Here is a 26,937-nt window from a genome sequence, read left to right as displayed (position 1 = left end):
ACACACTGGTTTCTACAGGCTAGAAAACCACGTGTAGGTAGGCAATTATAGAGGTATTACTTGAGCCCCTGCTGGGTGCACAGCTCTGTGGAAAATACAGGGGTGAATACAGTGACCCTGGGAGGTTTACCCTTCTTTAGAAGTCTGATCCCTGCCTTCACGTTGCTTATCATCTAACTGCAGAAACAATTTGCTCATGCACAAAACCATCAAAGGTTAACACCGTAGATAATGATGTGCTATATTATCTGTGTTGGAACATTGTGGAAGAAATATCAGGGATAATGAAGGGTGCAGTTTTATTATGCTCCATAGTGCACATAGCAGTTGTCAATGCTCCCTCTTCTTTAGGTCCAGGAACTGTAGGATCTGGGTTTGGAAATCAGTAGAGTGGAGTCTTTTACAGTCTGTGCGGTTCAAGGTGATCATTATAGACAGACTGCGAGGGACAGAAATTGATGTACTTTGGATTCTGTATGCGAACACTGAGCTCAGGGGCTGGGCCATTGGTCAGGTGATATTACTTGTGTTGGGAACCAATAAGGATTTCTGTTCCACCAAATTACCACCAAACTGGAGAAGCAGGCCTATTGAATACTTTGTTTATAGAAGAATAAAGAGGAGAAGGAAGAGGTCAGAGCTCGTGTATCTCAGATGTCAGAGTGTGATAAGAAGTGTGGATGTTAGAGGTTGCAGAGTTGTGGTGGGAGAAGAATTAAAGCCACCAGAGATGAGACTTGGATGCTAAACAGTTCCTCCAGGAGAAGGTGGTGAAAGATGAAATGTCTGAAGTAATGGAGAAGCAAAAGGAGCGGCTATTTGGTGAGTGCCTCCTAGGGACCCAGTTATTTACTTCTTGAAATAATTTTTTAGGAGGACATTTATTTTGCTCATTTTGACAGGTGAGAAAACTGAGACTTAAAAAGATTAAGTAACTTGCTCAAGATCACACAATTAGTAATCAATAGAGACCAGAATCAAACCTAGGCTGTAAGACATCATTCTTTAAGACATTAAACTGTAAACTGTAATAGTAGAAACTGATCTGAGATGTTGCAGTAACAAAAGCCTTCAGTGACCTTGAAACTACTACAGAGTAGTTATTAAACCCTTTGTTCTGAATTTAGCATGGTTTAAGAGTTGCAGTGTCCTTTATGGTGGCCACTAGCCACAAATGGCTTTTGAGCACTTGAACTATGCACAGAGTCACATATTGAAATGAGAATATTTTGGATATATTGGTTAAATAAAAATATATTATTAAAATTAATTTCCCCTGTTTCTTTTTACTTTTTAAAATACAGCTACTAGAAAATGTTATTAAATTACATATCTGGTTTATATTATATTTCTGTTAAACAGGACAGGTTTTGATTACATAATGCTAAGACTCTGCATGGATTGGCACCACCTTGTTGTTAGAGAACTCCAGATCATACCTGTTCATCCAGAGATAAGGTCCTTCCTGACCACAAAGTCCTACACAGGATGCCCAAGCCTTAAAGGGCTTCCTAATCCCCAGCTACTGCTCAGGCTGTTTCTCACCACCCTCCACCCCCATCCCCCTCTTCAGTCAAAATGTACCTCAGAACCTGGTTCTTGCCCTGACAATCTGACAATTGATTCCTTATGACCTTGGTGCTTGGTTCCTGTTCTCAGCCCATCTGTCTACTGGGAGCGTGAGTTCCTATGTATATCCTGCCCAGGGTGCAGTCTTGACCCAGCTCTGCTTTGTTGTCACTGAATCCGCATTCATAAAATGTTTTATGTATTAGAGAACAGTAGTTTGTTAACTAAATCTAGGCTCTAAATAATTTGAATATGAATTAGCTACTTCCCATGATGTAACCCTCAACATCGTCTTTTGTCTCCAACCTACCTCAGCTTTGTATTATCTTGTTCAGTTAATCTAGGTATATATATATATATATATACCCTGAGCCCTGAATCTTTTCATGAAGCTGTCTTCAAATGTTGATTTTCTTTCCCTAGGAGATTCCCTTACCAAGTCCCAATGCCAGTATTCTGGTAATCCTGACAGTACTGTTCTAAGTGTAAATGATCAGATTGACTCTGCCACAGGAGTTAAAAGTTTTGTTACTGTGAATCAGCACACCAGAGTCTCACTACTCACCTAAGGATGATTTGATAAAACTGGCCGAAAATACAAAGCTCAAGACCATGGATTTCATGGTGGCCCAGGAGGAGCAGGAATAACATCAAGCCCACCCATAAACATTGTTTCATTCATTCATCTTTCCCATTCATATTGAGAACCTGATGCTGGTAGGCATGTTCATTGCTAGGAATACAGAAATGAAAAAGATATAGTCCATATGATTTTATTAAATGTGTCAATATGTATTCACAATGATGTATGCATTTCCAGCTTCCTGGTGGAAGTTTGTATAAAATGAACATATTTACAGAAATTCAATTTACCCCAAAATGTCAGGAGCACAGCTCTTACATTAAACTTCTGGGCACAATAGAAATAGGAAAAAAGTTCTACCACTAGGGTTTTTTTTTTCCCCCCTTTTCCTTCTTTCCCTCCCTCCCTTTCTATCTTCCTTACTTCCTTCTTAGTAAAGGGTTTTTCGTTGTCACAACTCGTTATATATTGATATATCCTTATACTTAGATAGTAGTCTCTTAATTGAAAGAATTTTTATGTTGGTAACTATGTTGTCCACCCCTGAGAAACAATGTGGGATAGTTGGTGGCAAGATCAAGGTCAGGAATTAGAAGACCTCTAATTCTTGTTCTATCCAGGCCTGCCCTAACTATTTAAAGCACTTTGAGCAAATAACTTATCTATTGTTAAGTTATAACTTATCTAGATAATCCAGAGATTATCTAGTCAATTATCTATTGACTAGATAATCTCTGGAGCCCTGTTCAAATTTTTAACTTTATAATTCCATGAACTTTTACTCAAATGGCATTTGAGAAATACTTGAGACTGATTTGATGACATCTTAGGTATAGGTTCAAAGAATCAAACAAATTACATCTCAGGTACCTAAGTTGTTTGCAGTTGTAGCAGGATGTATTAGTTTTATATACCAAGTTTTGATTAATATGAGTATTGGTGGAGGTCATGATTAGTTGAAAATATGCAATTGATTTTGGGTCTGTCATAAGTGATAGTTGCTATTTGTTTTCAGAGAGCCAAGCCTCCCAAAGGCCAAGGGGCTGAGCATCATCTGGAAAGACTCCGACGCAGCCATCAGAAGCATCATGCTGTTTTGGCTTCCATTAAGTCAAACGAGCGGGATCGCTTGAAAGCTGAGTGGGACCAGCACAATGACCGCAAGTTTGTGGACAGTCTTGTGAAAGCAAGAGTCAAGGATGCCATGCAAGGGTTTATCATCAATACTGAAGAAAGACGAAATAAGTAAGGCTCGTAAACCAGCTGATCCAGACTCTGAAACATTCCTAAAACCACAGTTTAAGATTGATCAGTCAAAAATCAAGTGAATTTTTACAGTAAGGATCATGGCTGAACTATGCATATTCCTACCAAACCAATAGCTATTGCTTGTTTCTATTTTCACTTGTGATAACCTATGTTTGATAGAAAGCAAAAGAAGATATTGTTTCAAATTTCTTTATTTTTAATTAAAATCTGCTCATTTTGCTTTTTTGTTGAAGATATACATTACGTATCTCATCTGTATGTGATCAGATAAAACATGGAATAGATTACTATCTTTATTGCTTTAAATGGCAACTAGTCTTATTTTATGGAATACTGTAATGATATTTCCTTCTTACAAAATTTATGACTGAACGTGTACTTCTGAAATCAGATTTAACAAAATAAAAATCAGTTAGTGAAATGGTACATGTGGCATGATAGTTTTAATTTCCTTTTCTGTTGTCATTTTGTTTTGTGAACTTAGGTTACGTGAACTTTTAGCATCAGAAGAAAATGAATATTTTATTGAAATGCAATTGAAAGAAGAAACAATTGAGGAGAAAAAAGATAGAATGAGAGATAAAATCAGATTATTAAGAGAGAAGAAAGAAAAAGAGAGACAGGATTTTGTGGCTGAAAAGCTAGACCAGCAATTCAGGTAATGATATCAGAAAAACACACACACAGAATCTGAAGTTGGTATATTAAAAATTATTTAGGAAAACTATCTACAGTAAAGTGTAGCCTTAAGAGGGTATACACAGTAGTTGTACCTTTAAGTCTTGTTAATTATATATACATCATTGCATAATGCAGATACTGAGGAGTTTTGTTTGTTTTGAGGTGAGAATGCATAAGATTCACTCTCTTAGCGTATTTCAAGTATATAATACAGTATTATTGCCTGTAGTCACCATACTGTACATTAGATCCCCAAAACTTATTCATTCATTTTATAACGGAAAATTTATATCCTTTGACCAATATGTTCAGATTTCTCCCACCCTATAACCCCTGAGAACCAGCTTTCTACTCTCTGTTTCTATATGTTCACCTTTTTTTTGTTAGATTCCACATTTAGTGAGATCATACAGTACTTGTCTTTGTCTGGCTTATTTCACTTAGTATTATATCCTCCAGGTTCATCCATGTTGTCTCAAATGGCAGAATTTTCTTTTTTTTTTTTTTTTTGCTACACGGGCCTCTCATTGTTGTGGCCTCTCCCGTTGCGGAGCACAGGCTCCGAACGCGCAGGCCCAGCAGCCACGGCTCATGGGCCCAGCCGCTCCACAGCATGTGGGATCTTCCCAGACCGGGGCACGAACCCGCATCCCCTGCATCGACAGGCAGACTCCCAACCACTGCGCCACCAGGGAAGCCCAGAATTTTCTTTTTTATGCTGAATAATATTCCATTTCGTACTTTCTTTATCCATTCATACGTCAATGGACACTTAGTTTGTTTCCATATGGTAGTTCTGGTTTTAATTTTTTGAGGGATCTCCATACTGTTTTTCAGAACGGTGATACCAATTTATACTCCCACCAACAGTGTACAAAGGTGTCCTTTTCTCTACATCCTTGCTGACACTTTTCACCTCTTTTTTATAATGGCCATCTGAACAGGTGTGGGGTGATATCTCATTGTGGTTCTGATTTGCATTTTTCTGGTGATTAGTGATGTTTTCACATACTTGTTGGCTATTTGTATGTCTTCTTGGAAAAATGTCTATTCAGGACTTTTGCTCATTTTTTTTAGTTAGATTATTTGGTTTTTTTTTTTTTTTTGCTATTGAGTTAAATGAGTTTCTTATGTATTTTAGATATTAACCCTTTAACAGATATATGGTTTGAAAATATCCTCTCCCATTCTGTAGGTTGCCTTTTAATTTTGTTGATTGTTTCCATTGCTTTGCAGAAGCTTTTTAATTGGATATAGTCCTACTGGTTTATTTTTCATTTTGTTGCCTTTGCTTTTAGTGTCATATCCGAAAAATCATTGTCAAGACCAGTGTCAAGGAGCTTTTTCCCTATGTTTTCTTCTATGTGTTTTACAGTTTCAGGTCTTATGTTTAAATTTTTAATCCATTTTGAGTTAATTTTTTTTTTTTTTTTTTTTTTTTTTTGCGGTACGCGGGCCTCTCACTGTTGTGGCCTCTCCCATTGCGGAGCACAGGCTCTGGACGCACAGGCTCAGCAGCCATGGCTCACGGGCCTAGCCTCTCTGCGGCATGTGGGATCTTCCCAGACCGGGGCACGAACCCGTGTCCCCTGCATCGGCAGGCGGACTCTCAACCACTGCACCACCAGGGAAGCCCTTGAGTTAATTTTTTTGAATAGTGTCTATAGGGATGCAATTTCATTCTTTTGCATGTAGATATCCAGTTTTACCAAGACTGTTTATTGAAGAGACTATCCTTTCCTCATTGTGTTTTCTTGGTCTCCTTGTAAAAGATTGGTTGACCATATATGCCTGGATTTATTTCTGGGCCCTCTATTCTGTTCCACTGGTCTATGCATCTGTATTTATGCAGCTACCATACTGTTTTGATTAGGATAGCTTTGTAATATAGTTGGAAATCAAGTGTGTGATGCTTCCAGCTTTGTTCTTCTTTCTCAAGATTGCTTTGGCTATTCAGGGTCTTTTGTAATTCAGTCGGAATTTGGGGATTTTTCTTTTTCTGTTTCTGTGAAAATGCCATTGGAATTTGGATAAAGATTGCATTGAACCTGTAGATCACTTGGCATGGTATGGACTTTTTTTAAAAATTAATTAATTAATTAATTTTATTTTGTTTATTTATCTTTAGCTGCGTTGGGTCTTCGTTGCTGCGTGCGGGCTTTCTCTAGTTGCGGTGAGCGGGGGCTACTCTTCATTGTGGTGTGCAGGCTTCTCATTGTGGTGGCTTCTCTTGTTGCGGAGCATGGGCTCTAGGGTGGACGGGCTTCAGTAATTGTGGCTCACGGGCTTAGTTGCTCCACGGCATGTGGGATCTTCCCAGACCAGGGCTCGAACCCGTGTCTCCTGCATTGGCAGGTGGATTCTTAACCACTGTGCCACCAGGGAAGCCCCAGTATGGACATTTTTAAAATATTAATTCTTCCAACCCAAGGGTCAAAGGATATCTTTCCATTTATTTGAGTCTTCAGTTTCTTTCATCAGTGTCTTATAATTTTCAGTGTACAGATCTTTAACCTCCTTGGTTAAATTTATTCTTTCATATTTTATTGCTTTTGAAGCTATTGCAAAAGGGATTGTTTTCTTAATTTCTCTTTCAGGTAGTTCATTATTAGTGTAAAAAATGCAACTGATTTTGTTTGTTGATTTCAAATCCTATAGCTTTACTGAATTCGTTGATTAGTTCTAACAGTTTTTGATGGAATCTTTAGGGTTTTCTCTATGCAAGATCATGTCATCTGCAAACAGATAATTTTACTTCTTCCTTTTCATTTTGGATGTCTTTTATTTCTTTTTCTTGCCTAATTGCTCTGGCTAGGATTTCCAGTACTGTGTTGAATACAAGTGGCAAGAGTGGGCACCCTTGTCTTATCCCTGATTTTAGAGGAAAAGCCTTCAGTTTTCTATTTTTGAGTATAATGTTAGCTGTGCACTTGTTATACATGGCCTTTATTGTGTTGCGCTACATTCCTTCTATACATAATTTGTTGAGAGTTTTTTTTTATCGTGAATTTGTCAAACCTTTTTCTGTATTAAGATGATCATATAATTTTTATCCTTCATTCTGTTAATGTGGTATATCACATTTATTGATTTGCATATGTTGAACCATCCTTGCATCCCAAGGATAAATTCCTCTTGATCATGGTATCTGCTTCTTTTAATGTGCTGTTAAATTTGCCATGCTAGTTTTATATTGAGGATTTTTGCATCTGTGTTATTCAGGGATATTGGAAGCGTTTTCTCTTCTTCAATTTTTTTGGAGGATTTGAGAAAGATGGGTATTAATTCTTCTTTAAATATTTGGTAGAACTCACCAGTGAAAGCATCTGGTCCTGGACTTTTCTTTATTGGTAGATTTTTGATTACTGATTCAATCTCCTTACTCATTATTGGTCTTTTCAGATTTTCTATTTCGTCACGATTTAGCCTTGGTAGTTTATATGTGTCTAGGAGTTTATCCATTTTTTAGATTATCTAATTTGTTTGCATATAATTGTTCATAACAGTCTCTCATGATCCCTTGTATTACTGCAGTATCAGTTGTAATGTTTCCTCTTTCATTTCTGATTTTATTTATTCAAATCTTCTCTCTTTTTTCCTTAGCTAGTCCAGCTAAATGTTGTCAATTTTGTTTATCTTTTCAAAAAACCAGCTTTAGTTTCATTGATATGTTTTATCATTTTTCTAGTCTCTATTTCATTTATTTCTGCCCTCATCTTTGTTATTTTCTTCCTTCTGCTTACTTTGGGCTTAGTTTGTTCTTTTTATAGTTCCTTGAGGTTTAAAGTCAGGTTGTTTATTTGAGATCTTTCTTTTCTCTTAATATAGGTGTTTATTGCTATAAACTTCCCTCTTAAAGCTGCTTTTGTTGCATCCCATAAGTTTGGGTATGTTGTATTTCTGTTTTCATTTAAGATATTTTTTGATTTCCCTTTTCATTTCTTCTTTGACCCATTGGTTATTCAGGAGTGTGTTGTTTAATTTCCACATATTTGTTAATTTTCCAGCTTTCCTCTGGTGTTTGGTTTCTAGTTTTATGCCGTTGTGGTCAGAAAAGATACTTATATGATTTTAATCTTTTTAAATCTGTTAAGACCTTTTTGTGACCTAGCATGTGATCTGTCCTGGAGAATGTTCCATGTGTACTTGAGAAGATCGTGTATTCTGCTGCTATTAGATGGAATGTTCTGTGTATGTCTGTTAGGTGCATTTGATCTAAAGTATGGTTCAATCCAGTGTTTCCTTACTGATTTTCTGTCTGGATGATCTATGCACTGTTGAAAGTGGAGTATTGAAGTTCCCTACTATTACTGCACTGCTGTCTGTTTCTACTTTGATATCTGTTAATATTTGCTTAACATATTTGAGTGCTCTCATGTTGGGTGCATATATAGCTGACCCCTTGAACAACACAGATATGAACTGTGCAGGTCCACTTAAACGTAGTTTTTTCAATAAATGCAGTACTACATGATCTGGGATTAGTTGAATTCGCAGATGTGGAACCAGGGATGTGGAGGGCTGACTACAGGACTTGAGCATCTGTGGGTTTTGGTATCTGTAGCAGGTCCTCAAACAAATCCCCTGCGGATACCAAGGGATGAATCTGTATTTATAATTGTTATATCCTCTTGATGAATTGACCCTTTTATCATTATATAATGACTTTCTTTCTCTCTTATTACAGCTTTTGAGTTAAAGTGTATTTTGTCTAACATAAGTGTAGCTACCTCTGCTCTCTTTTGGTTTCTACTTGCATGAACTATCTTGTTCGATCCCTTCACCTTAAAGATACGTGTATCCTTAAAGCTGAAGCAAGTCTCTTGGAAGCAGCACATCGTTGGATCTTGTTTTTTATCCATTCGGACACGCTGACTAGATAATTTCAAATTGCCTGGCTTTGAGTTCTCAGGTTTCATCCTCTGTTTGGTTTGTTCACGCCTGATGTTGATGCTGTGTCTTGGAGTTTTCGTTTCATTCATTGTATTCTTCAGCTCTGGAACTTCTGTTTGGTTCTTTTTGATGATTCTACCTCTGTTGAATTTCTCATTCTGTTCCTGTGTTGTTTTCCTGATTTTGTTGCATTGTCTATCTGTGTTCTCTTGTAGCTTGCCAACCTTCCTTAAAACAATTGTTTGGAATTCTTCATCAGGTAATTTGTAGAACTTTATTTCTTTAGGATTGGTTATTAGAAAATCATCGTGTTCCTTTGTTGGTGTATGTTTCCTTGATTTTTCGTATGCTTCGAAGTCTTGTGTTGCTGTCTTTGCATTTAAAGAAGTATTTACCTCCTCCAGTTTTTACTAGCTGGCCTCAGGAAAGAAATACTGTCACCAAGCATCCCAGCTAGGGTTTCTGAGACCTTTCTCAGACCTTTTCTATAGATGCACCTGCTCCACACTTCTTGTTCTCTCGAGTGTATGTAAAACATAGCCTCACATCCTGTCTTTGGCAGGATCTGGATTCTCCCTACTGGCTGCTAGAGGAGAAGATGCTGTAAGGGGCAAAGGGGACACTGGGAAGTGAATTTCAATGGACCATTAATATATTTTCCACTCTCTAGTAAATGTTTTTTGACACAGTAATAAAAATGAAGTTTCATAAGTGGTTTGTGCTCTTAAAATACATATTAATTTGGTAACAATTTTTACAGATTTCATAGAGATCTTATATAACTAAGTATACAACTTCAAATTGTATAACTTGCTAGTTAGAATTTTTGAAGAAACAGTTATATCCTGCAACAATATACACTAGCCCCCCTTATCCATCCCCAGTAAATGTCTGAAACCGGGGCGAGTACCAAATTCTGTATATACTATGTTTTTTCCAGTACATACAGACCTGTGATAAAGTTTAATTTATAAATTAGACACAGTCAGAGATTAACAACAATAATGAAATGGAACAGTTGTAACAATATACTGTAATAAAATTCGTGAATGTGGTCTATCTCTCTGTCTCAAAGTATCTTATTGTACTGTACTCACCCTTCTTGTGATGATGTGAGATGATAAAATGTCTATGTGATAAGTAAGATGAAGTGAAGTGAATGATGTAGACGTTGTGATGTAGCATTAGGCTACTGGCCTTCTGACCACACGTCAGAAGCAGGATCACCTGCTTCGAGTGATCCTGGATCATTGATCAGTGACGATGTTGATGGTTGATGTCAGGAGCAGAAAATGTTGATGGTTGGAGATCCCAAGTGGGTGCCAAATTTCATTACGCTACTTAGAACAGAGTGCAATTGAAAAACTTATGAATTGTTTATTTCTGGAGTTTTCCATTTAATGTTTTCAGACCACAGTTGATTGTGGGTAATAGAAACTGTAGAAAGTGAAATGGTGGATAAGGGAGACTACCATAATTCATTTGAAATCCAACTGTTTTCAGTGTTTTTAATGTAATACCACCAACTCTTTAATACAGAGCAGCAAATATAGTTTTAATTCATTATAAGGGTGAAGGGGCGGTGTTAAATTTTGATCAAGGATGCTAAATCAGGCCCCATTACTGAAAATATAATTGAGGCTTTAATGTATACATAAAGTGAGATGAAATTTTTCCTCTTCCTCTCCTTTCCCCTCCTCTTCCTTTTAGTATTCCATTGTGTGAATATACCACAGTTTATTCATCTTCCAGGTTATAGGCATTTCAGTCACTTCCAGTTTATTCTTTTTTTTTTCCAGCCAACAATTATTTATTGAACACCTACTGTGTGCTGGGCACTGGGGATACAACAGGGCATAATAAGCTAGACAGCATTACCGGCTCCTGGGGCAAACAGTCAGTCTAAGGGGGAAGCCAAGCTTAAGGTCAGCCAACGGCAGCACAGAATGCTAAAGGCCCAGATGGGGGCACACAGGGTACTGTGGGTACCAGGCAAGGACAAGGCAGGGAAGACTTCCCAGGGGAGGTGACACCTCAGCTCAGCCCTGAGGGATAAGTAGAAATTAGGTAGGAAAAAGAAGAAACAAGGGAAGGTAATTCCAAGTAGAGAAATGAGTTTGGAAAGATCTAGAAGGGAAAGAAAGTTTATATTTCAGGAAATATAAGAAGGTGGGTATGCTGGAGTACATTCTCATTTAAAGGAGAATGGGGGAGAGGCAAGAAATGAGTCTAGAGCGAGCAGGGCCAGAACATGACCTTGGTACATCGGATCTCCTATTTGGTCTCATTTCTTCATTCGTAAGACCTTGAGCCGGCCAGAGCTAAGTGAGAACACAGAAGAGAACAAAGTCTTTGGAAGCTGCAATACTCTAGACAGATGGACACTGTCCTAACTTGGAAAACGATCATGATAATTAAAGACTCATGGTTACATTGGGCATAGAATCGATAAGCTGTGAGATTGGATGTGAGGGGTTCACAGGCAGGAAGGAAGCAAGAACAACATGCTGGTTTCTAACTTGTAGGCTTGGGTGGCTGGTGGTGCCATGTGGCGGGGGGCAGGGTGTGTGTGGCAAGTTTGTGGGGTGATGATGTTCATGGACAGTGGAGCCTCTGGGACATCCCAGTGGCGATGTACAATGGACAATCACATGAACAGGCCTGGAGTCTAAGACAGAGGTCCAGGCCAGAGACAGATTTGCGGCCAACAGCATGCAGAGGTGGTTGAAAGCCCAGGAAACTGAAACTGCCCCGGGGGAGGGTGTACAGAGGGAAAAGCTGTAGAAGGATATGCCCAAGGAGCCCTGGGACCTCCCCCCCGCACTGTACACTGGGTGGGTGGGCAGAGCTCAGCAGGGGGTCTGGACTGGGCCAGGGTTCCTGAAGGGCACATTATGGTTCCTGAGGAGGTGGCCTTATCCTTGTCTGCTGTGATCCTCAGTCAGCCAAGGCCAAGTTTGTGGCCTGCAGTCCCTCCGTCTCCTGGCAGATGCTGTGCTCCACTGTATCACATGCAGCTTAGGAACGCCTGAATCTTGTTCACCAAACCCTTCCTTTTCATTCGACTGTCTTTGAAATTTTCTGGCAGAACTAGTGTGTCAATCTCTTCCAAGATCTTCATAAACTGCTCGATTGTGGCTTTTACTCTCCTGTCGAGTTTGCAGAGAGCTTCAGCTTGCAAATCCTTGGCCAGAAAACCCTGCTGGATTCCAGTAAGCTCTTTACTCAACTCTTCCAGTTGGTCAGCTATCTTCTCCACAGACTTCTCCAAATCTTTCAACTTCTTTATTTCAACTTCTTCATCTGGACTGTCCTTTTTCCCAATTAACGTGACCCGGCAACCATTTTGTATTCCAAGTGCTGACAATGGCGTCTCCATTTCCTTCAGAGATTTTCCCTTAAATATGAGTTTCTGAAAAGGCAGCGGGACCCCTGTGGCCTTTTCAACAACCTGGGCCAGGTTTTGGACAATTGGTTCACTACAGCCCTCTTGCGGGATAACTTGAAGATCGTGCTTCTCATTGCTGTGGGTGACGGTTACGCTGAGCCCGGCTGCCGCCATTCCCTCGCTCCGGGCCACCTCTTCACTCAGGGCCGCCTCTTCGCTCCGGGCCGAGCGGGGCCGTGCTTTCTTCTTCACCCGCGGCCTGCAAGCGCAGGCGGCGGCGCCCCTGGTGGATCCGGCCTGCCCTCTGGTCACACTCCGGACGGCTGATCGCTGGGAGGGAGGCGGACCGCGCTCGCCTGGGGGCACCGACTGACGCGGCTCCCGGCCCAGCCGAGGGGCGCGCCGCCGGGGGCCCAGCCGCTCCCGGTCGCCTCGCGATCTCCGAGCGCTGCCGCGCTCCGCCAGACCTGCGCTAGTTGCCCACCCCCCAGTTTATTCTTATAAATAACGCTGCTGTGGACATTCTTGTATGTGTCTTCTGGTGGACAAGCACATAAATTTCTTTTAGGTATATTCAGTGGCATACCTAGAATATTTGACACCCTCGAACGGGTCATTTTTATTGCTCCAAGTCTTCTAAACAGCAAAATTATTTTCAGTAATAATAATGAAATGAAATGAAATGAATAACAGTGACAAGATAACCAGTGATTTAAAATTTTTTTATTTTTAAATAATTATGTATTCACAGAAATTGCAAAGATAGTACAAAAATCTCATGTATTCTTACAGTCCCGGTTTCCCCCAATGGTTATATCTTACGTAACTCTAACACACTATCCTACGAGGAAATTGACATTGGTATAATGTATGTATATAATTCTGTGCCATTTTGTCACATGTGTAGATCCACCTAATCCCCCACCATAGTCGAGATACAGGACTGTTCCATCACCTTAAAGGTCTCCCTTGTGCTCCCCTTTATAGTCACAACCACCACTGTCACCCCCATCATTCCTAACCTCAGGCAACTTCTGATCCCTTTTCCGTCTCCATAATTTCGTCATTTCAAGAGTTTTATATAAATGGAATCATACAATATGTGATCTTTCGAAATGGGCTCTTTTCAGTTAATGAATTGCCTTTGAGGTTCATCCAAACTGCTGCATGTATCAGTAGTTTGTCCTTTTTATTGCTGAGGAGTATTCCATTGCATGGATGTACTTAAGTTTCTATAAACCATTCGCTTATTGATTGTTTCTAGTTTTTCACTATTATAAATGAATCTGATATGAACATTTGTGTACACATATTTGTGTGAACATAAGTTTCCCTTTCTCTAGGATAATTGCCATATGCTGGGTCTTATATGTATGCTTAATTTTGTAAGAAACTGACAAATTTTTTCCAGTGTGGCTGTACGATTTTATATTTCTACCAGTAATGTGTAAAAGATTAAGTTTTTCCATATCTTTGCCAGCTTTTCATACTGTCACTATTAGAGCACAGGTGTGTAATGATATCTCATTGCCACCTTTATTGGCATTTCCCTAATGGGTGGTATTGTTGTACAACTTTTCATATGCTTATTTGCCATGTGTACATTCAATTCGGTGAAGTGTCTCTTCATATCTTTTCCCGTTTTCTAATTGGATTAGCTGTTAAGTTTTGAAAATTCTTTGTATATTCCAGATATGAGTCCTTTGTAGGATATGTGGTTTAGAAATATTTTTTCCTAGTCTATAGCTTTTTTTTTTTTTTTTCCTCTTAGGGGTGTCTTTCACAGAGAAAAAGTTGGTACATCATGAAAAAAACTTTTTTAATCCCCTACCCCTGTATTGCCTTTCCCCCCTTCCCTCTCCCCACGGGTAACCAATAGTTTGTTCTCTATATCTGTGAGTCTGCTTCTTTTTTGTTATATTCATTAGTTTCTTGTATGTTTTTGGATTCCACATGTAAGTGATATCATACGGTATTTGTATTTCTCTATTTGACATATTTCACTTAGCATAATGCTCTCCAAGTCCATCCATGTTGCTGCAAATGGCAAAATTTCATTCTTTTTTATGGCTGAGTAGTATTCCATTGTATATATATATATACCATATTTTCTTTATCCATTCATCTGTTAATAGACACTTAGGTTGCTTCCATATCTTGACAGTTATAAATACTGTTAGTATGAACGTTGTGGTGTGTGTGTCTTTTTGAATTAGTGTTTGTTTTTTGTTTTTGGATATGTACCCAGGACTGGAATTGCTGGGTCATATGGTAGTTCTATTTTTACTTTTTAGAGAAACCTTCATGCTGTTTTCCACAGTGGCTGCACTAATTTACATTGCTACCAGTACTGCAACATTGTTGCCAACATTGTTATTTATGTTCTTTTTGATGATAGCCATTCTTTTTTTTTAAACATCTTTATTGGAGTATAATTGCTTTTCAATGTTGTGTGAGTTTCTGCTGTATAAGAAAGTGAATCAGCTATACGTATACATATATCCCTATATCCCCCACCCCTTGCATCTCCCTCTCACCCTCCGTATCCCACCCATCTAGGTGGTCACAAAGCACTGAGCTAATCTCCCTGTGCTATGCAGCTGCTTCCCACTAGCTATCTATTTTACATTTGGTAGTGTATATATGTCCATGCCCTTCTCTCATTTCGTCCCAGCTTACCCTTCCCCCTCCCTGTGTCCTCAAGTCCATTCTCTACGTCTACGTCTTTATTCCTGTCCTGCCACTAGTTTCTTCAGAACCTTTTTTTTTTTAGATTCCATATATATGTGTTAGCATACAGTACTTGTTTTTCTCTTTATGACTTACTTCACTCTGTATGACAGACTCTAGGTCCATCCACCTCACTACAAATAACTCAATTTCATTTCTTTTTATAGCTAATATTCCACTGTATATATGTGCCACCTCTTCTTTATCCATTCATCTGTCGATGGACACTTAGGTTGCTTCCATGTCCTGGCTATTCTAAACAGTGCTGCAGTGAACATTGTGGTACATGACCCTTTTTGAATTATGGTTTTCTCAGGGTATATGCCCATTAGTGGGATTGCTGGGTCATATGGTAGTTCTATTTGTAGTTTTGTAAGGAACCTCCATACTGTTCTCCATAGTGGCTGTATCCATTTACATTCCCAATAACAGTGCAAGAGGGTTCCCTTTTCTCCACACCCTCTCCAGCATTTATTGTTTGTAGATTTTTTGATGATGTCCATTCTGACCGGTGTGAGGTGATACCTCATTGTAGTTATGATTTACATTTCTCTAATGATTAGTGATGTTGAGCATTCTTTCATGTGTTTGTTGGCAATCTGTATATCTTCTTTGGAGAAATGTCTATTTAGGTCTTCTGCCCATTTTTGCATTGGTTGTTTCTTTTTTTGATATTGAGCTGCTTGTAAATTGTGGAGATTAATCCTTTGTCAGTTGCTGCATTCGCAAATATTTTCTCCCATTCTGAGGGTTGTCTTTTGGTCTTCTTTATGGTTTCCTTTGCTGTGCAAAAGCTTTTAAGTTTCATTAGGTACCATTTCTTTATTTTTCTTTTTATTTCCATTTCTCTAGGAGGTGGGTCAAAAAGGATCTTGCTGCGATTTTTGTCATAGAGTGTTCTGCCTGTGTTTTCCTCTAAGAGTTTGATAGTGTCTGGCCTTACATTTAGGTCATTAATCCATTTTGAGCTTACTTTTGTGTATGGTGTTAGGGAGTGTTCTAATATCATACTTTTACATGTAGCTGTCCAGTTTTCCCAGCGCCACTTATTGAAGAGGCTGTCTTTTCTCCGCTGTATATTCTTGCCTCCTTTATCAAAGATAAGGTGACCATATGTGCGTGGGTTTATCTCTGGGCGTTCTATCCTGTTCCATTGATCTATCTTTCTGTTTTTGTGCCAGTACCATACTGTCTTGATTACTGCAGCTTTGTCGTATAGTCTGAAGTCAGGGAGCCTGATTCCTCCAGCTCCATTTTTTGTTCTCAAGATTGCTTTGGCTATTCGGGGTCTTTTGTGTTTCCATACAAATTGTGAAATTTTTTGTTCTAGTTCTGTGAAAAATGCCATTGGTAGTTTGATAGGGATTGCATTGAATCTGCAGATTGCTTTGGGTAGTAGAGTCATTTTCACAATGTTGATTCTTCCAATCCAAAAACATGGTATATCTCTCCATCTATTTGTATCATCTTTAATTTCTTTCATCAGTGTCTTATAATTTTCTGCATACAGGTCTTTTGTCTCCTTAGGTAGGTTTATTCCTAGATATTTTATTCTTTTTGTTGCAATGGTAAATGGGAGTGTTTTCTTAATTTCACTTTCAGATTTTTCATCATTAGTGTATAGGAATGCCAGAGATTTCTGTGCATTAATTTTGTATCCTGCTACTTGACCAGATTCATTGATTAGCTCTAGTAGTTTCCTGGTAGCATCTTTAGGATTCTCTATATAGAGTATCATGTCATCTGCAAACAGTGACAGCTTTACTTCTTCTTTTCCAATTTGGATTCCTTTTATTTGTTTCTCTTCTCTGATTCCTGTGGCTAAAACTTCCAAAACTATATTGAATAATAGTGGTGAGAATGGACAACCTTGTCTTGTTCCTGATCTTGGAGAAAATGCTTTCAGTTTTTCACCATTGAGAACAATGTTGGCTGTGGGTTTGTCATTCGTGGCCTTTATTATGTTGAGGTAAGTTCCCTCTATGCCGACTTTCTGGAGGGTTTTTATCATAAATGGGTGTTGAATTTTGTTGAAAGCTTTTTCTGCATCTATTGAGAGGATCATTTGGTTTTTCTCCTTCAATTTGTTAATATGGTGTATCACATTGATTGATTTGAGTATATTGAAGAATACTTGCATTCCTGGGATAAACCCCACTTGATCATGATGTATGATCCTTTTAATGTGCTTTTGGATTCTGTTTGCTAGTATTTTTTTTAACATCTTTATTGGAGTATAATTGCTTTACAATGGTGTGTTACTTTCTGCTTTACAACGAAGTGAATCAGTTATACATATACATATGTTCCCATATCTCTTCCCTCTTGAGTCTCCCTCCCTCCCACCCTCCCTATTGCACCCCTCTAGGTGGTCACAAACCAGCGAGCTGATCTCCCTGTGCCATGCGGCTGCTTCCCACTAGCTATCCACCCTACGTTTGGTAGTGTATATATGTCCATGCCACTCTTTCACTTTGTCACAGCTTACCCTTCCCCCTCCCCATATCCTCAAGTCCATGCTCTATTCCCATCCTACCCCTATGCTCTTCATGATATTTTTTTTCTTAGATTCTATATATATGTGTAAGCATACACTATTTGTTTTTCTCCTTCTGACTTACTTCAATCTGTATGACAGACTCTAGGTCCATCCAACTCACTACAGATAACTCAATTTCATTTCTTTTTATGGCTGAGTAATATGCCATTGTATATATGTGCCACATCTTCTTTATCCATTCATCTGTCGATGGACATTTAGGTTGCTTCCATGTCCTGGCTATCGTAAACAGAGCTGCAGTGAACATTGTGGTACATGACTCTTTTTGAATTATGGTTTTCTCAGGGTATATGCCCAGTAGTGGGATTGCTGGGTCATATGGTAGTTCTATTTGTAGTTTTTTAAGGAACCTGCATACTGTTCTCCGTAGTGGCTGTATCAGTTTACATTCCCAACAACAGTGCAAGAGGGTTCCCTTTTCTCCACACCCTCTCCAGCATTTATTGTTTCTAGATATTTTCATGATGGCCATTCTGACCGGTATGAGATGATATCTCATTGTAGTTTTGATTTGCTTTTCTCTAGTGATTAATGATGTTGAGCATTCTTTCATGTGTTTCTTGGCAATCTGTATATCTTCTTTGGAGAAATGTCTATTTAGGTCTTCTGCCCATTTTTGGATTGGGTTGTTTGTTTTTTGTTATTGAGCTGCATGTGCTTCTTGTAAATTTTGGAGATTAATCCTTTGTCAGTTGCTGCATTTGCAAATATTTTCTCCCATTCTGAGGGTTGTCTTTCATCTTGTTTACGGTTTCCTTTGTTGTGCAAAAGCTTTTCAGTTTCATTAGGTCGCATTTGTTTATTTTTGTTTTTATTTCCATTTCTCTAGACAGTGGGTCAAAAAGGATCTTGCTGCAATTTATGTCATAGAGTGTTCTGCCTATGTTTTCCTCTAAGAGTTTGATAGTGTCTGGCCTTTCATTTAGGTCTTTAATCCATTTTGAGCTTACTTTTGTGTATGGTGTTAGGGAGTGTTCTAATATCATACTTTTACATGTAGCTGTCCAGTTTTCCCAGCGCCACTTATTGAAGAGGCTGTCTTTTCTCCGCTGTATATTCTTGCCTCCTTTATCAAAGATAAGGTGACCATATGTGCGTGGGTTTATCTCTGGGCTTTCTATCCTGTTCCATTGATCTATATTTCTGTTTTTGTGCCAGTACCATACTGTCTTGATTACTGTACCTTTGTCATATAGTCTGAAGTCAGGGAGCCTGATTCCTCCAGCTCCTTTTTTTGTTCTCAATATTGCTTTGGTTATTTGGGATCTTTTGTGTTTCCATACAAATTGTGAAATTTTTTTCTTGTAGTTCTGTAAAAAATGCCAGTGGTAGTTTGATAGGGATTGCATTGAATCTGTAGATTGCTTTGGGTAGTAGAGTCATTTTCACAATGTTGATTCTTCCAATCCAAAAACATGGTATATCTCTCCATCTATTTGTATCATCTTTAATTTCTTTCATCAGTGTCTTATAATTTTCTGCATACAGGTCTTTTGTCTCCTTAGGTAGGTTTATTCCTAGATATTTTATTCTTTTTGTTGCAGTGGTAAATGGGAGTGTTTTCTTAATTTCACTTTCAGATTTTTCTTCATTAGTGTATAAGAATGCCAGAGATTTCTGTGCATTAATTTTGTATCCTGGGGCTTCCCTGGTTGCACAGTGTTTGGGAGTCCGCCTGCCAATGCAGGGGACACGGTTTGTGCCCCGGTCTGGGAAGATCCCACATGCCATGGAGCGGCTAGCCCCATGAGCCATGGCTGCTGAGCCTGCGCCTCCAGAGCCTGTGCTCCACAACGGCAGAGGCCACACAGTGAGAGGCCCGCATACCGCAAACAAACAAACAAACACTTTGTATCCTGCTACTTTACCAAATTCATTGATTAGCTCTAGTAGTTTTCTGGTAGCATCTTTAGGATGCTGTATGTATAGTATCATGTCATCTGCAAAGAGTGACAGCTTTACTACTTCTTTCCCAATTTCGATTCCTTTTATTTCTTTTTCTTCTCTGATTTCTGTGGCTAGAACTTCCAAAACTATGTTGAATAAGAGTGGTGAGAGTGGGCAACCTTGTCTTCTTCCTGATCTTAGTGGAAAAGGTTTCAGTTTTTCACCATTGAGGACACTGTAGGCTGTGGGTTTGTCATATATGGCCTTTATTATGTTGAGGAAAGTTCCCTCTATGCCTACTTTCTGCAGGGTTTTTATTATAAATGGGTGTTGAATTTTGTCGAAGGCTTTCTCTGCATCTATTGAGATGATCATATGGTTTTTCTCCTTCCTTTTGTTAATATGGTGTATCACGTTGATTGATTTCCATATATTGAAGAATCCTTGCATTCCTGAGATAAACCCCACTTGATCATGGTGTATGATCCTCTTAATGTTCCGTTGGAATTTGTTTGCTAGTATTTTGTTGGCGATTTTTGCATCTATGTTCATCAGTGATATTGGCCTGTAGTTTTCTTTCTTTGTGACATCTTTGTCTGGTTTTGGTATCAAGGTGATGGTGGCCTCGTAGAATGAGTTTGGGAGAGTTCCTCCCTCTGCTATATTTTGGAAGAGTTTGAGAAGGATAGGTGTTAGCTCTTCTCTAAATGTTTGATAGAATTCGCCTGTGAAGCCATCTGGTCCTGGGCTTTTGTTTGTTGGAAGATTTTTAATCACAGTTTCAATTTCAGTGCTTGTGATTGGTCTGTTCATATTTTCTATTTCTTCCTGGTTCAGTCTCGGAAGGTTGTGGTTTTCTAAGAATTTGTCCATAATTCCATGATGTCCATATTACCATCATATAGTTGCTTGTCGTAATCTCTCATGATCCTTTGCATTTCTGCAGTGTCAGTTGTTACTTCTCCTTTTTCATTTCTAATTGTGTTTATTTGAGCCTTCTCCCTTTTTTTGTTGATGAGTCTGGCTAATATTTTATCAATTTTGTTTATCTTCTCAAAGAACCAGCTTTTAGTTTTATTGATCTTGAGATCATCTCCTTCTTTTCTATTTTGTTTATTTCTGATCTGATCTTTATGATTTCTTTCTTTCTGCTGACTTTGGGGTTTTATTGTTCTTCTTTCTCTCATTGCTTTAAGTGTAAAGTTACGTTGTTTATTTGAGGTGTTTCTTGTTTCTTAAGGTAGGATTGTATTGCTATAAACTTCCCTCTTAGAATAGATTTTGCTGCATCCCATAAGTTTTGGGTCATCGTGTTTTCATTGTAATTTGTTTCCAGGTATTTTTTATTTCCTCTTTGATTTCTTCAGTGATCTCTTGGTTTTTTAGTAGTGTATTGTTTAGCCTCCATGTGTTTGTATTTTTTACAGATATTTTCCTGTAATTGATGTCTAGTCTCATAGCGTTGTGGTCAGAAATGATACTTGATACTATTTCAATTTTTTAAAATTTACCAAGGATTGATTTGTGACCCAAGATATAATCTATCCTGGAGAATGTTCCATGAATACTTGAGAAGAGAGTGTATGCTGTTGTTTTTGGCTGGAATGTCCTATAAAATATCAATTAAGTCCATCTGTTTAATGTATCATTTCAAGCTTGTGTTTCCTTATTTATTTTCATTTTGGCTGATCTGTCCATTGGTGAAAGTGGGGTGTTAAAATCCCCTACTATGATTGTGTTACTGTTGATTTCTCCTTTTATGGCTGTTAACATTTGCCTTGTGTGTTAAGGTGCTCCTATGTTGAGTCCACAAATATTTACAATTGTTGTATCTTCTTGAATTGATCCCTTGATCATTATGTAGTGTCCTTCTTTGTATCTTGTAATAGTCTTTATTTTAAAGTCTATTTTTTCTGATATGAGAATTGCTACTCCAGCTTTCTTTTGATTTCCTTTTGCATGGAATATCTTTATCCATCCTCTCACTTTCAGTCTGTGTGTGTCGCTAGGTCTTAAGTGAGTCTCTTGTAGACAATGTATATATGGGTGTTGTTTGGTATCCATTCAGCCAGTCTATGTCTTTTGGTTGGAGCACTTAATCCATTTACATTTAAGTTAGTTATTGATATGTATGTTCCTGTTACCATTTTGTTAATTGTTTTGGGTTTGTTTTTTTAGATCTTTTCCTTCTCTTGTGTTTCCTGCCTAGAGAAGTTCCTTTAGCATTTGTTGTAAAGCTGGTTTGATGGTGCTGAATTCTCTTGGTGTTTGCTTGTCTGTAAGTAAAGGTTTTAATTTCTCCGTTGAATCTGAGTGAGGTCCTGGCCGGATAGAGTAATCTTAGTTGTAGGTTTTTCCCTTTCATCACTTTGAATATGTCCTGGGTGTCCCTTCTGGCTTGCAGAGTTTCTGCTGAAAGATCAGGTGTTATCCTTATAGGGATTCCCTTGTATGTTATTTGTTGCTTTTCCCTTGCTGCTTTTTTTTTTTTTTTTTTTTTTTTTTTTTGCAGTACGCGGGCCTCTCACTGTTGTGGCCTCTCCCGTCGTGGAGCACAGGCTCCAGATGCGCAGGCTCAGCAGCCATGGCTCACGGGCCTAGCCGCTCTGCAGCATGTGGGATCTTCCCGGAGCGGGGCACGAACCTGTTTCCCCTGCATCAGCAGGTGGACTCTCAACCACTGCGCCACCGGGGAAGCCCCCCTTACTGCTTTTAATGTTTTTTCTTTTATTTAATTTTTGATAGTTTGATTAATATGTGTCTTGGCATGTTTCTCCTTGGAATTATCCCATATGGGACTCTGCGCTTCCTGGACTTGATTAACTATTTCCTTTCCCATATAGGGAAGTTTTCAACTATAATCTCTTCAAATAGTTTCTCTGTCCCTTTCTTTTTCTCTTCTTCTTCTGGATCCCCTCTAATTTGAATGTTGGTGCATTTAGTGTTGTCCCAGAGGTCTCTGAGACTGTCCTCAGTTGTTTTCATTCTTTTTTCTTTATTCTGCTCTGCAGTAGTTATTTCCACTATTTTATCTTCCAGGTTACTTATCCATTCTTCTGCCTCAATTATTCTGCTACTGATTCTTTCTAGAGAATTTTTAACTTCGTTTATTGTGTTGTTCATCATTGTTTGTTTGGTCTTTATTTCTTCTAGGTCCTTCTTAAACGTTTCTTGTATTTTCTCTTCTATTTCCAAGATTTTGGATCATCTTTATTATCATTACTGTGAATTCTTTTTCAGGTAGACTGCCCATTTTCTCTTCATTTGTTTGGCCTGGTGGATTTTTACCTTGCTCCTTCCTCTGCTGTGTGTTTCTCTGTCTTCTTATTTTGCTTGACTTACTGTGTTTTGGTGTCTCCTTTACACAGGCTGCAGGTTCGTAGTTCCTGTTGTTTTTGTTGTCTGCCCCCAGTGGCTAAGGTTGGTTCAGTCGGTTTTGTAGGCTTCGTGGTGGAGGGGACTAGTGCCTGTGTTCTGGTGGATGAGCCTGGATCTTGTCTTTCTGGTGGGCAGGACGGCATCCGGTTGTGTGTTTTGGGTCATCTGTGAACTTAGTATGATTTTAGGCAGCCTCTCTGCTAATGGGTGTGGTTGTGTTCCTGTCTTGCTAGTTGTTTGGCATAAGGTGTCTAGCACTGTTGCTTCCTGGTCATTGAGTGGAGCTGGGTCTTAGCATTGAGATGGAGATCTCTGGGAGAGCTTTTGCTGTTTGATATTATGTGAAGCCAGGAGGTCTCTGGTGGACCAACGTCCTGAACTCGGCTCTCCCACTTCAGAGGCACAGGCCTCACACCTGGCCGGAGCACCAAGACCCTGTGAACCACATGGCTTAGAAGAAAAGGGAGAAAAGAAAGAAAGAAAGAAAGAAAGAAAGAAAGAAAGAAAGAAAAGAAAGTTATTAAAATAAATTTTTTAATTATTAAAAATTAAAAAGTAATTTAAAAAGGAAAGAAATACAGAAGAGAGCAACCAAACTAAAAAACAAATCCACCAATGATAAAAGTGCTAAAAACTATACTAAAAGAAAAAAAAGGACAGACAGAACCCTAGGACAAATGGTAAAAGCAAAGCTATACAGATGAAATCATACAAAGAATCATACACATACACACTCACAAAAAGAGAAAAAGGAAATATATATATATATATATATATATATATGAAAAAAAGGAAGCGAGCCACCAAATCAATCAACAAACCTACCAATGATAATAAACTCTAAATACTAAACTAACGTAAACATAAAACCAGATACGAATTACATGCAGGAAGCAAACCCCAAGTCTACAGTTGCTCCCAAAGTCCACTGCCTCAATTTTGGGATGGTTCATTTTCTGTTCAGGTATTCCACAGATGCAGGGTACATCAAGTTGATTGTGGAGGTTTAATCCGCTGCTCCTGAGGCTGCTGGGAGAAATTTCCCTTTCTCTATTTCGTTCGCACAGCTCCTGGGGTTCAGCTTTGGATTTGGCCCCGCCTCTGTGTGTAGGGTGCCTGAGGGCGTCTGTTCTTCACCCAGACAGGACAGGGTTGAAGTAGCAGCTGATTCGGGTGGGGGCTCTTGCTCACTGAGGCCGGGGAGAGGGAGGGGTATGGAATGCGGGGCAAGCCTGCGGCGGCAGAGGCTGTCATGACGTTGCAGCAGCCTGAGGTGCACCGTGTGCTTTCCCGGGGAAGTTGTCCCTGGATCACGGGACCCTGGCTGTGGTGGGCTGCACAGGCTCCCGGGATGGAGGTGTGGATAGTGACCTGTGCTTGCACACAGGCTTCTTGGTGGCTGCAGCAGCAGCCTTAGCATTTTATGCCTGTCTCTGGGATCCATGCTGATAGCCACAGCTCGCGCCCATCTGTGGAACTCGTTTAGGAGGTGCTCTAAATCCCCTCTCCTCATGCACCCCGAAACAATGGTCTCTTGCCTCTTAGGCAGTTTCAGACTTTTTCCCGGACTCCCTCCCAGCTAGCTGTGGTGCACTAGCCCCTTCAGACTGTGTTCACGCAGCCAACCCCAGTACTCTCCCTGGGATCCGACCTCCAAAGCCCGAGCCTCAGCTCCCAGCCCGCACCTACCCTGGCAAGTGAGCAGACAAGCCTCTCAGACTGTTGAATGCTGGTCGGCACCCATCCTCTGTGCTGGAATCTGTCCGCTTTGCCCTCTGCACCCCTGTTGCTGTGCTCTTCTCCGTGGCTCTGAAGCTTCCCACCTCCGCCACCTGTCTCCGCCAGTGAAGGGGCTTCCTAGTGTGTGGAAACTTTTTCCCCTTCACAGCTCCCTCCCAGAGGTGCAGGTCCTGTCCCTATTCTTTTGTCTGTTTTTTCTTCTTTCTTTTGCCCTACCCAGGTACGTGGGGAGCTTCTTGCCTTTGGGGAGGTCTGAGGTCTTCTGCCAGCGTTCAGTACATGTTCTGTAGAAATTGTTCCACATGTAGATGTATTTCTGATGTATTTGTGGGGAGGAAGGTGATCTCCACGTCTTACTCTGCCAGCTTGAAGGTCTCCCCTGACGATAGCCATCTGACAGGTGCAAGGTGATATCTCCTTGTGGTTTTGTTTGTTTCTTTCTTTCTTTTTTCTTTTTGGCCATGCCTCGTGCCTCGTGGGATCTTAATTCTCCGACCAGGGATTGAACCTGGGCCCTCGGCAGTGAAAGCATGGAGTGCTAACCACTGGACCACCAGGGAATCCCCTCATTGTGGTTTTGATTTGCATTTCCCTGATGATTAACCATGCTGAGCATCTTTTCAAATGCTTTTTGGCCATTTGCATATCCTCTTTGGAGAAATGTCTTCAGTTCTTCTGCGCATTTTTTAATCGGGCTTTTTTTTTCTTTTCTTTTGATGTTGAATTTTATGAACTGTTTATATATGTTGGATATTAACCCCTTAGCAGTCATATCATTTGCAAATATTTTCTCCCATTCAGTAGGTTGTCTTTTCATTTTGTTGATGGTTTATTTTGCTGTGCAAAAGCTTTTAAGTTTAATTGGGTCCCGTTTGTTTATTTTTGCTTTTATTTCCCTTGTTTTAGGAGACAGATCCAAATAAATATTGGTATGGTTTATGTCAAGGAGTCTTTTGTCTATGTTTTCCTCTAGGAGTTTTATGGTATCCACTCTTACATTTAGATCTTTAATCCATTTTGAGCTTACTTTTATATATGATGTTAGAGAATGTTCTGATTTCATTATTCTACATGTAGCTGTCCAGTTTTCCCAATACTTATTGAAGAGACTGTATTTTCTCCATTGTATATTCTTGCCTCCTTTGTCATAGATTAATTTACCATAAGTTCATGGGTTTATTTCTGGGCTCTCTATTCTGTTCCATTGATCTGTGTGTCTGTTTTTGTGCCAGTACCATACTGTTGTGATTACTGTAGCTTTGTGGTATAGTTTGAAGTCAGGGAGCATGGTTTCTCCAGCTGTATTCTTCTTTCTCAAGATTGCTTTAGTTATTTGGGGTCTTTTGTGTTTCCATACAGATTTTAAAATTATTTGTTCTGTTTCTGTGAAAGATGCCATTGGTATTTTGATAGGGGTTGCATTGAATTTGTAGATTGCCTTGGGTGTGGTATGATCCTTTTTTAACAATATTAATTATTCCAATCCAAGAACACAGTGTATCTTTCCATTTCATTGTGTCATCTTCAATTCCATTCATTAGAGTCTTTTAGCATTCCAAGTACAGGTCTTTTACCTCCTTAGGTAGGTTTATTCCTAGGTATTTTATTCTTTTTGATGTGATGGTAAATGGGATTGTTTCCTTAATTTCTCTTTATGATAATTTGTTGTTAGTGTATAGAAATGCAACATATTTCTGATATTAATTTTGTATCCTGCAACTTTACCAAATTCACCAATGAGCTCTAGTAGTTTTCTGGTGGTGTCTGTAAGGATTTTTCTATGTATAGTATCATGTCGTCTGCAAACAGTTTTACTTCTTTGTTTCCAATTAGAATTTCTTTTATTTCTTTTTCTTCTCTGATTGCTGTGCCTAGGACTTCCAAACTGTTGAATAAAAGTGGTGAGAGTGGGCATTCTTGTCTTATTCCTGAGCTTAGTGGAAATGCTTTCAGTTTTTCACTGTTGAGTATGATGTTAGCTGTGGGTTTGTCATACATGGCCTTTATTATGTTGAGGTATGTTCCCTCTGTGCCCCAGATTTCTTTTTAAATGTCCTATATGTGTACACAGTGATTGGACCCCAGATTAAGGAAGGATTTTTTTTGGCTTTTTAGTATTTTGTGGTGTTTTTATTAAATGAAGATCCTAGGGTGTGTGGTCAGAACACTTGATGATATAATGAAGTACCAAGGAACTCCAGGACCAGACTGCCAGGTCTTCAGTCCCTGCTTTACTACATATTGAATGTATGAAATTAC

At 39.2% G+C, this 26,937-nt stretch overlaps 2 protein-coding genes across 2 annotated transcripts in view; one reads left to right on the top strand and one right to left on the bottom strand.

The window, feature by feature from the left end:
• Nucleotides 1–26,937, top strand: part of CFAP53 (cilia and flagella associated protein 53) — a 67,788-nt gene that overhangs the window by 707 nt on the left and 40,144 nt on the right. Inside the window, exons 2-3 of the mRNA XM_060118909.1 lie at nucleotides 3,168–3,397; nucleotides 3,906–4,079. Coding sequence (XP_059974892.1) covers nucleotides 3,168–3,397; nucleotides 3,906–4,079 — 404 coding nt within the window. The remainder of the gene's footprint in view (nucleotides 1–3,167; nucleotides 3,398–3,905; nucleotides 4,080–26,937) is intronic.
• LOC132502972 (BAG family molecular chaperone regulator 1-like) lies at nucleotides 12,003–12,585 on the bottom strand. The gene has a single exon (XM_060119293.1). It carries the CDS (start codon nucleotides 12,555–12,557, stop codon nucleotides 12,003–12,005), a length of 555 nt encoding a protein of 184 aa, XP_059975276.1. The 5' UTR covers nucleotides 12,558–12,585.

The sequence above is a fragment of the Mesoplodon densirostris genome, chromosome 15 (genome assembly GCF_025265405.1).
Source record: "Mesoplodon densirostris isolate mMesDen1 chromosome 15, mMesDen1 primary haplotype, whole genome shotgun sequence".
NCBI lineage: Eukaryota > Metazoa > Chordata > Mammalia > Artiodactyla > Ziphiidae > Mesoplodon > Mesoplodon densirostris.
This window is presented reverse-complemented; position numbering and strand designations above follow the sequence as displayed.

Bases quoted from the DNA above. Each gene is read 5' to 3' on its own strand.
- LOC132502972 (XM_060119293.1), bottom strand. From the start codon at position 12,557: ATGGCGGCAGCCGGGCTCAGCGTAACCGTCACCCACAGCAATGAGAAG.